Raw genomic sequence first — 14438 nt, forward strand, 5'->3', positions numbered from 1 at the left:
ATTAAACATGAATACGGTATATCTAACCTATTCTTTTTGCTACTTTTTCTTTTTTGATGCACCAGAGTTTTAGTACCATTGTCTTTAAGTAATTTTTTGCAACTACATAATAAAGTGCAATAGTAAAGGGACTGAACATTGAAATGTATGTAAACCCAAAATCGACTTTTTCATTAGGTTTAGTCTCATTCCTCATTGTACACAACTTTCTTAAGCAAATTATTTTTAGGAGTCTGCACTTCTTGGCTGGCTCACAGTGGTAGGCAAAAAGTTTCTCAATTAGCGGTAGCTTTGTCAACCTGCAAGGTGCACTCCTTTTAGTTGACCACTGGGTTGCCCATCTGATAGATCTGATAGGCAGCCCAATGGTCAAGTGTAGGAGTGCACAGAGCAGGCTGACAACACTGCTGCTAATTCCAAATGGCTTGGTATTGTTCTCCTGCATCAGGAAGTCCTTTGCTGAAATCACGAGGGTTAATACAATCTGTTTATAAAGAGCACTACCTCACCCTTTATTCCATCTTTCATGTTGGTAGGTAGTGGAAGGATGTTCTTCTTCACCAGCTCCAGAGGTCCTGGCCGATGTAATATCTTTTCATTTAGATCTTCAGCCAGCCTAGCTTTCTTTTCCTTAAGTTCATCCGATTCAACTAGACCATCTATACAGCAAGCATGAGACATATCATATTTGGCTTGTTCTATAAATCAGCTGAAACTAAAGAGTTACATTGTAGTTTGTTTTACTAGAACATAACACATTAAAGTAGAACTGAACTATAGAACTGTATACATTTTTGGATAGCGGAAGGGAGGGTTATAACCCCTGTCAGATTTTTTTCACCATCTGTGTCCCATTGCAGAGATTTCTCTTCAGCTCCTGTCCCATAGCCAAACAGGAAGTGAGAAGAAATCCCTGCAAATTAAGGGAATTCCTTGGGGACCCCCAGGTCACCAGAACTAGTGTCCCCATTGGAAGATTTCAATATTTCTTTATTAATTTTTTTGGGGGACAACCCAAAATTTTGCTTTACTGTTTATTTTAAAGGTAATGGTAAACAGGAAAAATAGAGAGTAGTGTTGAGCGAACAGTTTGGCCTGAACATGAGTTCGGGGAGAACATTGGCTGTTCGTCCAACACCAGAATTTGTAGTCTGTTCGGCAGGTGTTCGCCCCGCCGAACGCCCTGGAATGCACTGCACACTGCAAGACTTTGCCCAATCAGGGAAGCCAGCTGTGGCATCCTTAACAACCAATGAGTCACCAGCTGTCGATGGGTTTCCCCGCTGACAGCTGCATAGAAAAAAAACAGCACCCCCCCCCCCAGTCCATACCAGGCCCTTCTGGTCTGGTATGGATTTTAAATAAATGGCGTGGGGTGCTCCCCAAAATCCATACCAAACCCTTATCAGGACATGCAACCTGGCAGATCAGGAAAGGGGGGATGAACAAGTGCCCCCCCCCTCCTGAATCATACCAGGCAACATGCCCTCAACATAGGCGGGGGTGCTTTGGGGCAGGGGACTCTGCCTCCCTTCCCCAAAGTACCTTTTGCCCATGTTGATGGGTGCAAGTCCCTCATACCATCAAGATCAATAGCACAACCATTGATCACTGGCTAAATCTTGCCATCTTGACCTTTGCTGTAACCTGATTTGTATTGTAACTGTATATATGTATATACTAAACATTGTCCCTGATGGAGATCCATCTCACCTCGCCCCCCACCACACCACCGACCCTTCTTCTTTTGGGTGCGGTGGGTGGCGTGAGATGGATCTACATTGGGGACATTGTTTTTTCTTTTTTTTTTTAAATAAAGGACTACTGTTTTTCTTTATTTTTGACACTTTTTTGTTGAAGGAGTAGGGGTGCAATGTACCCCATACTCATTTCCATAGGGCGGGCATGATCTTGGGGCCCCCTTGTTAAAGGGGGCTTTCAGATTCCAATAAGCTACCTGCCCACAGACCCCCACAACCACTGCCCAGGGTTGTCAAGAAGAGGCCCAAGGTGCTTTGGGGTAGGGGGAGGGCAGCACCCTGCCCAAAAGCACCCACTCCCCCATGTTAAAGGCCTGTGGCCTGGTATGACCTTTTCCTGGTCTGCCAGGCTGCATGCTCGGATAAGGGTCTGGTAAGGATTTTTGGGGGACCCGTGATGATTTTTTTAAAAATTTTGCTGTGGCCTGATATGGACTAGGGGGGAACCCCACATTCTTTTTTCTTTATTTATTTTTTAATAGCCGGGCCAGCAATTGCAACTGCGAGTCAATTTAAATGTGATTTGACTTGTTTTTGTTTCTTTAAAAATTAAATTTTTGCTGCAGCATGTTCTATACATGCTACAGATGCGCCACTTTACAGGCATATTAAGGCCCCTCCCCCCCCCCCCCCCCCGCCCATGCACTATATTTAAAGTCATTTTTCATTTTTATTGTTTCACTTAAAGTAGGAATCCAAAACTAAACCAATTTTTCAGTTCTGCACATGTCTAGTAACCCCCATACACACCTTACCTTCCTACTTAAATAACCATTTGGTGGAGTTCTTAGAAAAGCATAACATTACAAACCCACTTCCCAAAAGAAATAAAAACAATTCCAACCTTCAGGAAAAGGCATCTTCACTGCAGCCACTTTGTGGAGCTTGTTCTGAGCCCTGCATTTCATGAAATCTTCTGTCTGTGGAGGAGATAAGACAGGATTCTAGGGAAAGTCTCACACAAACTATTTCATTTGAAAATTGTTTTACCGTGCATCCTGTGCCAACATAGAAGAATCTAAAAGTCTTTAAAAGTTACACTTAAATAATACTTCTACAGAATTCAATTTTAAGATTATACGAGATATGTACTTACTTTTGTTTGTCCCAAGTTGCCATTCTGTTCTGGGAAAGTTGTCTGTGGCTTATTTCCAGCTAGAAGTTTAATATAGAACGTGTGCATTAGATCTTGTGTCTACCAATTATTTTTAAATGTATCCTGTTTAATGGGATAAAGTACAGTTTAACTAAATGTGAAAACTTACAGCTTACAAATTGGTAAATTACATTTGCTGTTTTAATACAACTTGGTAACAGTATACCAATTATGAAATCATTTTAATGATGAAAAGAAAATCACTAAGTTACTTAATGACAACTTGGCAAGCTCTGTGTACAATTAGTCGTATTCAATAATATTTTATGAGGTGATAAATCAGTAGCACTGCTGACAGGTAAGTGGGTTCTGTTACCGGATTCTGCAGTTGAATGAATGGTTTCTGGATCCAACAGGAGCAATTTAATCTCAGTGACCTGTCCTAACAACAGTCAGGGATTTTATGAAACAGGATTTTTCTTTCAAAGGGCTAAAATATACAGTGGTGTGAAAAAGTGTTTGCCCCTTCCTCATTTCCTGTTCCTTTGCATGTTTGTCACACTTAAGTGTTTCGGAACATCAAACCAATTTAAACAATAGTCAAGGACAACACAAGTAAACACAAAATGCAATTTGTAAATGAAGGTGTTTATTATTAAAGGTGAAAAAAAATCCAAACCATCATGGCCCTGTGTGAAAAAGTGATTGCCCCCTAAACCTAATAACTGGTTGGGCCACCCTTAGCAGCAACAACTGCAACCAAGCGTTTGCGATAACGTGCAATGAGGCTTTTACAGCGTCCTGGAGGAATTTTGGCCCACTCATCTTTGCAGAATTGTCCTAATTCAGTTACATTAGAGGGTTTTCGAGCATGAACGGCCTTTTTAAGGTCATACCACAACATCTCAATAGGATTAAGGTCAGGACTTTGGCTAGGCCACTCCAAAGTCTTCATTTTGTTTTTCTTCAGCCATTCGGTGGTGGACTTGCTGGTGTGTTTAGGATCATTGTCCTGCTGCAGAACCCAAGTTCGTTTCAGCTTGAGTACACGAACAGATGGTCGGACATTCTCCTTCAGGATCTCTTGGTAGACAGCAGAATTCATAGTTCCTTTTATCACGGCAAGTCTTCCAGGTCCTGAAGCAGCAAAACAGCCCCAGACCATCACACTACCACCACCATATTTTACTGTTGGTATAATGTTCTTTTTATGAAATGCAGTGTTCCTTCTACGCCAGATATACTTGGACACACACCTTCCAAAGAGTTCCACTTTTGTCTCATCGGTCCACAGAATGTTGTCCCAAAAGTCTTGGGGATCATCAAGATGTGTTGTGGAGAAATTGAGACGAGCTTTGATGTTCTTTTTGCTCAGCAGTGGTTTTCTCCTTGGAACTCTGCCATACAGGCCATTTTTGCCCAGTCTTTTCCTGATGGTGGAGGCATGAACGCTGACCTTAACTGAGGCAAGTGAGGCCTGCAGTTCCTTGGACGTTGTTGTGGAGTCTTTTGTGACCTCTTGGATGAGTCGTCGCTGCGCTCTTGGGGTAATTTTGGGCGGCCGGCCACTCCTGGGAAGGTTCACCACTGTTCCATGTCTTCGCCATTTGTGGATAATGGCTCTCACTGTGGTTCGCTGGATTCCCAAAGCTTTGGAAATGGCTTTATAACCCTTTCCAGACTAATAGATCTCAATTACTTTCTTTCTCAATTGTTCCTGAATTTCTTTGGTTCTCGGCATGATGTGTAGCTTTTAAGGATCTTCTGGTGGACCTTACTGTGTCAAGCAGCTCTTATTTAAGTGATGCCTTGATTGTGAACAGGTGTGGCAATAATCAGGCCTGGGTGTGGCTAGAGAAATTGAACTCAGGTGTGGACAACCACAGTTATAGTATGTTTTAACAAGGGGGGCAATCACTTTTTCACACAGGGCCATGATGGTTTGGATTTTTTTTCATCTTTAATAATAAACACCTTCATTTACAAATTGCATTTTGTGTTTACTTGTGTTGTCCTTGACTATTGTTTAAATTGGTTTGATGTTCCGAAATACTTAAGTGTGACAAACATGCAAAGGAACAGGAAATGAGGAAGGGGGCAAACACTTTTTCACACCACTGTAACTAAACCCAAGAAAAAAAAAGATTGCACCTTAGTGCCGGTTCACACTACAGCATCTTGAGATCCGACTTGTCAGCGCTCAAGTCGCCCCAAGTCGCCGGACATAAGAAATTCCATTGAAGTGAAGGAGAGCTGTCTTAATGTACACTACTGAATTCGCTCCAACTTCAGAAAAGGTTCCTATACTACTTCAAGGTGACTTTTACCCATAGATTTCATTGGAAGTTGCCTCTAAGTTGGATCCTTATCTTAATTAATGTGGTTTGGATCCGACATTACAGGAAGATTACCCAGGAATTCCCTGAAGTTGCTTTGAAGTTGCCTCCAAGTTGCCTGGCAAAGTTGTGCCGACTTTCAGGTTGCTGTAGTATGAACCAGCACTTACAGTCTTTAGATGTGGTGGCTGTATTCGTTTCATTTTTTAAGCTTAAAAAAATATTTTCAGCAAGTACAGAAAATAGTTACATAGTCAGGTTGAAAGACACAAGTCCATCTAGTTCAACCAAAAAATAAACAACCTGTTGATCTTGCCAGAAATGCAGTGTCAGTGTCATTGTCAGTATCTTCCTTCCCAACTTCTGTAAATAACCAATTGCCCTGCCACCTATGTATTGGAGATGAAGGGAAAAGGGGTATGTTTGTAGTCAATATCAGGAGAGCAGCTCCATACAGTAGATGCAGTGGAGGAGTGACAAAGCCACCCAAAGACAGGAAGTGTGTGGTTATCAGGATTACAGGAAGAGAATAAAGCAAATGAAGCTTGAATAAAAGAATATTAAGGGCTCATGTACACAGGGCAGTTGAAAACTGCATTTAAACGCTGGAAACTTAACAGCTGGAAACCGACGGTGAAAAACTTCAGTTTTACAGCTTTACTTACCATGTTTATGCAAGTTTAGCAGCAGTTATGAGCATTTGAGGTTAGAAGTGTTTTTTTAATGAAAACCTCTGGAGATGCTCCCAAATGCCCACAATGCATGAAAACCAAGAATTATTAACTAGTTCAGCCATTCTGTGAGAGAAGAGAGAGCAGCGTGCTTGTAGCTAGCTGCCTTTTTTTGTGTTTTCACTATGGTTTCCATCATGAGCATGTGTGAGGAAATGCTCCTGGTGTTGATGTTGCTGAGACTACAAAGTATTTATAATGTTTTTTTTTATATCTGTACAAAAATGTATTGCCTTTCATTTCTATTTTAAACTGAATCGGTCGTTTTACAAGGTGATCATTTTACAATCACTTTAAAGCGGGATTCCACCCTAAAGTGGAACCTCCGCTGATCGGAACCCCCCCCCCTCCGGTGTCACAATTGACACCTTTCAGGGGGGAGGGGGGTGGAGATACCTGTCAAAGACAGGTATTTTCACCCACTTCCGGGCATAGACTCCCACGGGAGTCTACGCCATTTCCTGCCCTGCCGCGCTGTCTGCTGGGACACACACGGGTCCCAGTGACAGCGCGGAGATCTCCTATTGCGCGGCGCGGCTCGCGCATGCGCAGTAGGGAACCGGGAAGTGAAGCCGATTCGCTTTACTTCCTGATTCCCTCACCTCGAATGGCGGCGGCAGCAGCCGAGGCCCGAGTGATCGATCGGCCTCGGCTGCCGGCATTGCTGGAACCCGGGACAGGTGAGTGTCCATTTATTAAAAGTCAGCAGCTGTAGTATTTATAGCTGCTGGCTTTTAATATTTTTTTATTGGGCGGAATCCCTCTTTAAGTGAATTGTTATATTTGTGTAAGCTGAAAAAATACTTGTTGATTATTTTAGTAATTCTGCGCTGTCCTGTATCCAGTGCTTGCTTCCTGTGTTATCTCAAAGAGAGTAAACAGACCTGCTGTCCCTTATCATACAACTACAGAATCTTTAGCCTTTATGTTGTGGAGATAAGAAAGCAGAGTCTGAGTAGTTTGACCAAAGAAAAAGGGACAGAGCTGACACCACTTAGTCCATAAAAAATGCTGTATGATGTCAGCTCACCATAGGAAATTAGAGTAGAGTAACATATATGTTTCTGCACTTGTACACATGGTCGGAAATTCCGACAGAAAAGGTCCGATTGGATTATATTGTCGGAAAATCCAATCGTGTGGGCTTTATTAGACTTTTTCCGTCGGAAATTCCGACAGAATTTTTTTTATAGCAGGATCTCTAATTTTCCAACAACAAAATCTTATCTGACTTTTTCCAATCGTTTGTAGAGAATTCCGATCAGACAAAGTGCCACGCATGCTCAGATCAAATTACGAGACCAAAGCTATTGGCTATTGGCCTCAACGTAGTCCCGTCGGAACGAACGAACATCATCATGTTCCGAACGATCGGATTTTCCGACAACTTTGTCTGAACGTGTGTGTGCAACACAAGTTTAGGACAAAATCCGTCAGAAAAAATCAGACGGATTTTGTTGTTGGAATGTCGGACCGTGTTTACAAGGCATAAGACAGATAAAGCATGAGGAAATAAGCATGCATTGCAGGGATATACTGCATCTGTTTTTTCTTTTTTGTTCTCTGACGTACATTTTATTGTGTTCGCAACATATTTGTGGATATTTTGCCGAGGGAAAGCATGTGTGGTATGTACAGTGCTACGAATTCATTTGTCACTAACAACTTACGTGAGATCAGGTTTCGTTCAGACATTTGCTCTTGTGAGCGCCTATGCTGCATTCTCAGTTGAAGGACTAGAGGAAAGCAGAGAAGAGTGAAATGAATTTCTTTTTAATTAAAGCAACATCTGATAACTGGTAACAGGTTTCGTATTTTTGGTTAATGCAACCTCTAACACATTAATTTTACTATTATGTCATAGCCATAAAAAGTGCAAGATTATTTTTAATATGTGTATGAATAGAGAAGGGAGGTGGATAAAATAATAACTTTGCATAACATAATGATACATTTATATAGGATGCACTTTGTGATACATTAAATAATCAGTATACAAGTTTTGTGACATAGTAGATACTGTATATAATTAAATATTTCAAAAATGAAGATCCAAGAAAGCATATTTCCACAAATACTCTTAAAACTGAACTTCAGAATTGTTACTGAACCCCACACTGCAAAGGGTTAAATGCTTGTTAAGTCTAGTTGTAGAGGAATAAGGCTCTCCTCTTCGCTCTGATGCTCCAGGTTGTGGGTTGGTCCTTGTCCTCCTCATGTACCATGCAGTGCTAGCACTGGTCCTGCATTGTATTTGATGACATCAGCATGAGACCAACAGTCACGCAGTGCAGAGGAAGCCCGATAGAGTGAGGAATAAAGCAAGTATTACACCTTATTCCTCCACTCCTAGACTTAAAGTAGATGTGAACCAGGGGCGGACTGGCAACTCATGGGGCCCCCGGGCAATAGGAGATTATGGGGCCCCCAGGCAATCAGAGATTATGGGGCCACACAGTACACAACCACACAGTATACAATCACACAGTATACACATACATGTACACACAGTATACACAGACATGTTTCTATTGGCTGAGAAGGTACTGGAGAGGTGGGGCAGCTATAATCTCAGGATTTTTAGACCAAAAGGATGGTAAGGGATATTTCAGAGACAAAGGTAAAAAAAAAAAAGATTTTTACATACTGTCCCTGGTTTTACTGAGGCTGGCAACCCTGATGGGGCCCCCTAGTGGCCTGGGGCCCTCGGGCAGTGCCCGAGTGGCTAAATGGTCAGTCCGCCCCTAATGTGAACATACTGTGTCAGTAATGGTGAACCTTGGCATTTCCCATGATGCTCATGCACTCTGTAGTGTCGTAGAGCGTCATAGGAAATGTAGTTCCAAAACATCTGGAGTGCCAAGGTTCGCCATCACTGTACTATGTTATAAACCCTTTGTAATACAGTTCTAACTATGCAGCCATCATAACTGCTTTTTGGTTAGTTTCAGAACTTATCGTTCTTACATTTTGTAACAAGGTTCAAAAGTTCTGTCATGTGACAATGCATCGCTTCTTTCTAATGGTGGGAGGTGGTGTTACAGGATGCTTTAAAAGGCCATACAGGGTTGATTTACTAAAGACAGTTTCACTCTACAAGAGTAGTTAGTTCTTAGTAAATTAGTATAAGCTCTACTGGCTTCTATCATCCAATCACGTGAAAGCAAAAATGCTGTTTTTTTTTAAATAATTCTTGCATGTGATTGGATATTCTTTTCTTTGTAAGGTGAAGCTTTACCTAATTTACCAAGCTCTGGAGCAACTGCAGTCTATTTTGCCTTAGTAAATCAACCCCACAGTGTGCCTGTGCCATAGACTGGGGGGGGGGGGGGTACAAAAATAGTGCAGTTTTCATGCAAGGTCTACTTTACTGCTTTGTGGACATTTTTTCTGCATGTTTGAGTAGAGACACAATATTCAAAGGCATAGATTTATCTTAAGCAGCATATTCAGTGGCGTAATTATCATGGAACTGGGCCCTGCAGTTCCGCCACATCAGGGGGGCCCCCTGCCTGTCTCTCTGCCAGTGTGAGGGGACCACCTGTCCATTCTTGCCACCTGTCTGTTTGTTCCACTGTGGGAGGGGGGCTTTCGTCCGCTGATGGCGCTGAGGGGAGAGAAGGGAGAGCTTAGACTGTGGACCGCCCCGCCTATCCAGAGAGAATGTAGGGAGGTGGGGGCAGACGCTGAAATAGAAAGTCAGCTGACCAGCTGACACCAATTGAGTGAAGGGGAGGAGCTCACTGCCACTGCCAGGTGATGGAGGGAATGGGATCAATAAGAAGCAGAGGTGGTGGAGATTGGGATCGATTGCACTTGCAATTTGTCACTTACTTAGGTCAAGCAATCGATTTCCCCTCAGAATTCTGTCACACGGTGCCTCCGGGGATACCTTTGCCTCATAGGGACTCCTGGCAGTCGCAGATAAGAGAGTTTCTCCCTCTTAACTTGATTGGTGTCAGCTGGTCAGCTGACTTTCTTTTTTCATCCCCACTTCCCTACATTCTCTCTGGATAGACAGTCTCAGCTCTGCCTTCTCTCCCCTCAGCAGATGGGATGGAATCAGTAAGAGGCAAAGGTGAGAGAGGATGGCACCACCGCTGCCTCCCACTGATGCCTCCCACCTCAACATCACTGCTGCCACCCCTCCTCAACACCACCGCTATCACCCCTCCTCAACACCACCGCTGCCACCCCCCCTCAACACCACCGCTACCACCCCCCCTCAGAACCACCGCTGCGTGGCTGAGAAAATTAATATGAACTCAGACTTCAATACCATTTTATAAAACATTATTGTGGTCATAGTAGCCACGTAGGATTTGCAATTTCCAAAAATCCGGCATTGTGCAAGTTCCCTCTCAGCTGTGATAATATGCATTAGTAAAATTCATCATTTTTAACCAAGAACTCTCTTTTGTGGACGATGTGAAGTTTCCCACTTCATGTACTGTATGGCATATAATATATATTAGGTCCTTATATCAGCTGCATTCTTTTACTTTTCTTTTTGTTAGTCCTCTATTCGTACCTGGTGGTACTGCCAGTAACACACTTCCTGTTCTAGGGTGACAACACTCTTACAGCTACACTGAATATATGGATTGTTACATTAAGCTGCTCATCCTGATTTGGACTGCAGAGCACCTTCCCCTCTCCTTATCTATTATCCATAACATTGCGAGGGGTAGCAATCACAGATGAAGTGGGTAGGCCAATAAAAGCACTTGATATAACACTGCATTATGTAAAGTATGTAAAAAGCTCACTGGATTTCTGGCTGAATCAATAAATCTATCTTTGTACTTATCAAATAGATATAACACAAAGGTTTCAATGATACACTATATTTAACAGACCAAAAGTTATCAAATAATAGAAGCTCACTGTTAAGGCTTACATACAGTGATTTGAAAAAAGTACTCATACACCTTGACATTTTCCACATTTTGTCATGTTACAACCAAAAATGTAAATGTATTTTATTGGGATTTTATGTGACACACTAACACAATGTGGCATATAATTGTGAAGTGGAAGGAAAATGATAAATGTTTTTCAATTGTTTGTACAAATAAAAATCTAAAGTGTGGAGTACCTTTGTATTCAGCCTCCTTTACTCTGATACCCCTAACTAAAATCTAGCAGAACCAATTGCCTTCAGAAGTCACTTTATTAGTAAATAGTCCATCTGTGTGTAATTTAATCTCAGTATAAATACAGCTGTTCTGTGAAGCCCTCAGATGTTTGTTAGAGAACCTTAGTGAACAAACAGCATCATGAAGGCCAAAGAATACACTAGGCAGGTCAGGGATAAAGTTGTGGAGAAGTTTTAAGCAGGGTCAGGTTATACTGTTCAATACACCATCCAAAAATGGAAAGAGTATGGCACAACTGCAAACCTACTAAGACATGTCCATCCACCTAAACTGACAGTCCAGGCAATGAGAGCATTAATTAGAGAAGCAGCAAAGAGGGCCATGGTAACTCTGAAGGAGCTGCAGAGATCCACAGCTCAGGTGGGAGAATCTGTCCACAGGACAACCATTAGTCCTGCAGGCCACAAATCTGGCCTTTATGGAAGAGTGGCAAGAAGAAAGCTATTGTTGAAAGAAAGCCATAAGAAGTCCAGCTTGCAGTTTGCGAGAAGCCATGTGGGATACACAGCAATCATGTGGAAGAAGGTGTTCTCGTTAGATGAGACCACAATTGAACCTTTTGGCCTAAAACCAAAATGCTATGTGTGGCAGCAAACTAACACTGCAAATCACCCTGAACACATCATCCCCACCGTGAAACATGGTGGTGGCAGCATCATGTTGTGGGGATGCTTTTCTTATGCAGGGACAGGGAAGCTGGTCAGAGTTGATGAGAAGATGGATGGAGCCAAATACAGGGAAATCTTAGAAGAAAACCTGTTAGTCTACAAAAGACTTGAGACTGGAGAGGAGGTTCACCTTCCAGCAAGGCAACGACCCTAGACATACAGCAGCCAGACCTACAAAGGAATGGTTTAGAGATCAAAGCATATTCATGTGTGAGAAGGGCCCAGTTAAAGTCCAGACCTAAATCCAATTGAGAATCTGTGGCAAGATTTTAAAATTGCTGTTCACAGATGCTCTCTATCCAATCTGACAGAGCTTAAGCTATTTGCAATGAAAAATGGGCAAACATGTCACTCTCTAGATGTGCAAAGCTGGTAGAGACATATACTAAAAGACTTGCAGCTATAATTGTAGCCAAAGGAGGTTCTACAAAGTATTGACTCAGGGGGGCTGAATTTCCATTGCTGTCCTATCCTATGGTTTGGAGTCGCAAGATCCGTCATTACATCCAGCGTGGCATCCTTACAGACAGTGTTGATGCACCAGGAACCAAGGTTTTGAGAGCTCGTTAGACCCACTGCCATATGGCATGTGTGTCCTCCGTAATCAGTAAGAGTACCCAACTTTTCATCTGAGTATTCCTTGAAGTGTGCATAGGCATTTGATCAGTTCATTTGGATCACATGTCAACACCCCATCTGGAAGTTGATTTCTCCGCATGCACTTGTTTGGACATTAATGTTCATTGCTTGTGACATTGGCGTTTGGACATTGGTGTTTCTTGCTTGTATATTCACACTTGTATTCCATTTTTTGTTTATTTTGTTTTGAATATTCACGTTCCAATATTTGAAAATATTTTTTTATGTATTATAGTGGGTTCACACTTACTATGCCTTCACCATCACAGAGAGCTAGTGATTCATTGTCATTAGTCTTTTCACAGTGTTTTTGTTCTTTTTAGTTTCATGCACAGATGTTTTCATTCATTTGGTTTAATTATTCAGTGCTACACTAATTTCTTTATATGGTTTTAAACACACATGGAGTCTTTCAGGCTGGGTTTACATATGTGAGAACTGGATGCGGGTTTCTCCACATCCAGTTGGCTTGACAAGCGACTCTTCATGGAGCCAGTTCACACAGGTTCGGGGCAGCAAAAATGTTATCCTGAACCGGTGAACAGACACGCAATGGAACCCCATGCATGAACCTGCGTTTAAGCTGCCAAACACAAGTCTTACCGCATTGATAAAAGTTGAAATGTTTTATTTAATAAATCACTAAAACAACACAATTAATAAAAAAAAAAAATTTGACAAGGAAGGACATCATTTGTGCAGCATACAGCATACAGCCATAACTTTATGACCACCCACATAATATTGAGTCGGTTCCCCTTTTTTCTACCAAAACATTCCTGACCCATTGATGTATGGACTCCATTAGACCTCTGAAGGTATACTGTGGTATCTGGCACCAAGCCGTCAGTAGCAGATCCTTTAAGTCCTGTAAGTTGTAGGTTTGGGTCGCAATAGATTGAACTTGTTTTTTTCCAGCACATCCCACAGATGCTCAACTGGACTAAGATCTGGGGAAACTGGTGGCCAAGTCAATACCTTGAACTCATTGGTGTGTTCCTCAGACCATTCTTGAACCATTTGTGCAATGTAACAGTGAGCACTATCCATCTGAAAGAGGGCACTGCTATCAGGGAATACAGTTCCTACAAAGGGGTGTACTTGGTCAGCAACAATGTTAAGGTAGTGGTACGTGTCAAGTAAAAGGAACATGAATGACAGCACCCAAGGTTTCCCAGCAAAACATTGCTCAAAGTATCACTCTGCCTCTGCCCATTTGCCTTCTTCCCATACTGTATCCTGGTGCTGACTCTTCCTCAGGGAAGCAATGCACATGCAATTAATCAGATCAGGCCACCTTCTTCCATTGTTCCATGGTTCATTTTTGATGCTCCCATGTCCATGGTAGGTGCTTTTGGCTGCGGACACTGGTCAGCATGGGCACCCTGACCGGTCTGTGGCTACATAGCCCTATACACAATAAACTTTGATGCCCATTTTTTCAACACATCAACTTCAGCGGCAACATGTTTACTTGCTGCCTAATACCTAATACTCCAACATTCAGAAGTCTTTGTAACTGTAACTGTAACCTGTCAGTGGTCATAAAGTCATGGATGATCAGTGTATTTTCTCAAGCATAGTCATAGACTTTCCATGGCAAAAACTGTTCCACTTCTCTCCAAGTAAACTGATAACTGGACTACTGAAAAGGCGGAACGTATACCATAAAACAAACTATATTTTGGGGACTAGTCATATAGAGAAGGTTATCTTACATCTTATCTGAGAAAATATGCATAAAATAACTTCCTTCTTTGGGAAAGGAATTTTTTTATATACTGTATGTTCTCTTGGTTTAGTCAATTGAATTGTTAACTTTTAGCAGTTTGGTAAGACTAGCATTTGGCTTCTTAAAAGTCCCCAGGTGTGGTTGAATACAGTCAAGGTAATTTGGAAATATTAATGGAACATGGTGCCAAAACCTATTTGCCAGTCCTGAACATATCCATTTTAGTGCTATACTATTATCGAGCTGCACTGTGCCAGCAGCAGACTGGAGATTCAGACCACTGGTCCAACACAGAATGTACTGGTTTGGGTCTCTGG

At 42.1% G+C, this 14438-nt stretch overlaps 1 protein-coding gene across 3 annotated transcripts in view; it reads right to left on the minus strand.

Moving 5' to 3' along the window:
* Positions 1 to 14438, minus strand: part of LOC143934031 (myocardin-like) — a 77780-nt gene that overhangs the window by 20719 nt on the left and 42623 nt on the right. For all 3 annotated transcript variants that reach the window (XM_077457274.1, XM_077457276.1, XM_077457275.1), the window contains 4 exons: positions 7594 to 7659; positions 2857 to 2915; positions 2605 to 2680; positions 510 to 659 (listed from right to left, as the gene is read on the minus strand). In XM_077457274.1, coding sequence (XP_077313400.1) covers positions 510 to 659; positions 2605 to 2680; positions 2857 to 2915; positions 7594 to 7659 — 351 coding nt within the window. The remainder of the gene's footprint in view (positions 1 to 509; positions 660 to 2604; positions 2681 to 2856; positions 2916 to 7593; positions 7660 to 14438) is intronic.

Source organism: Lithobates pipiens, unplaced genomic scaffold (genome assembly GCF_037356315.1).
Source record: "Lithobates pipiens isolate NorthernLeopardFrog02 unplaced genomic scaffold, aLitPip1_a1.2 Scaffold_27, whole genome shotgun sequence".
Lineage (NCBI taxonomy): Eukaryota > Metazoa > Chordata > Amphibia > Anura > Ranidae > Lithobates > Lithobates pipiens.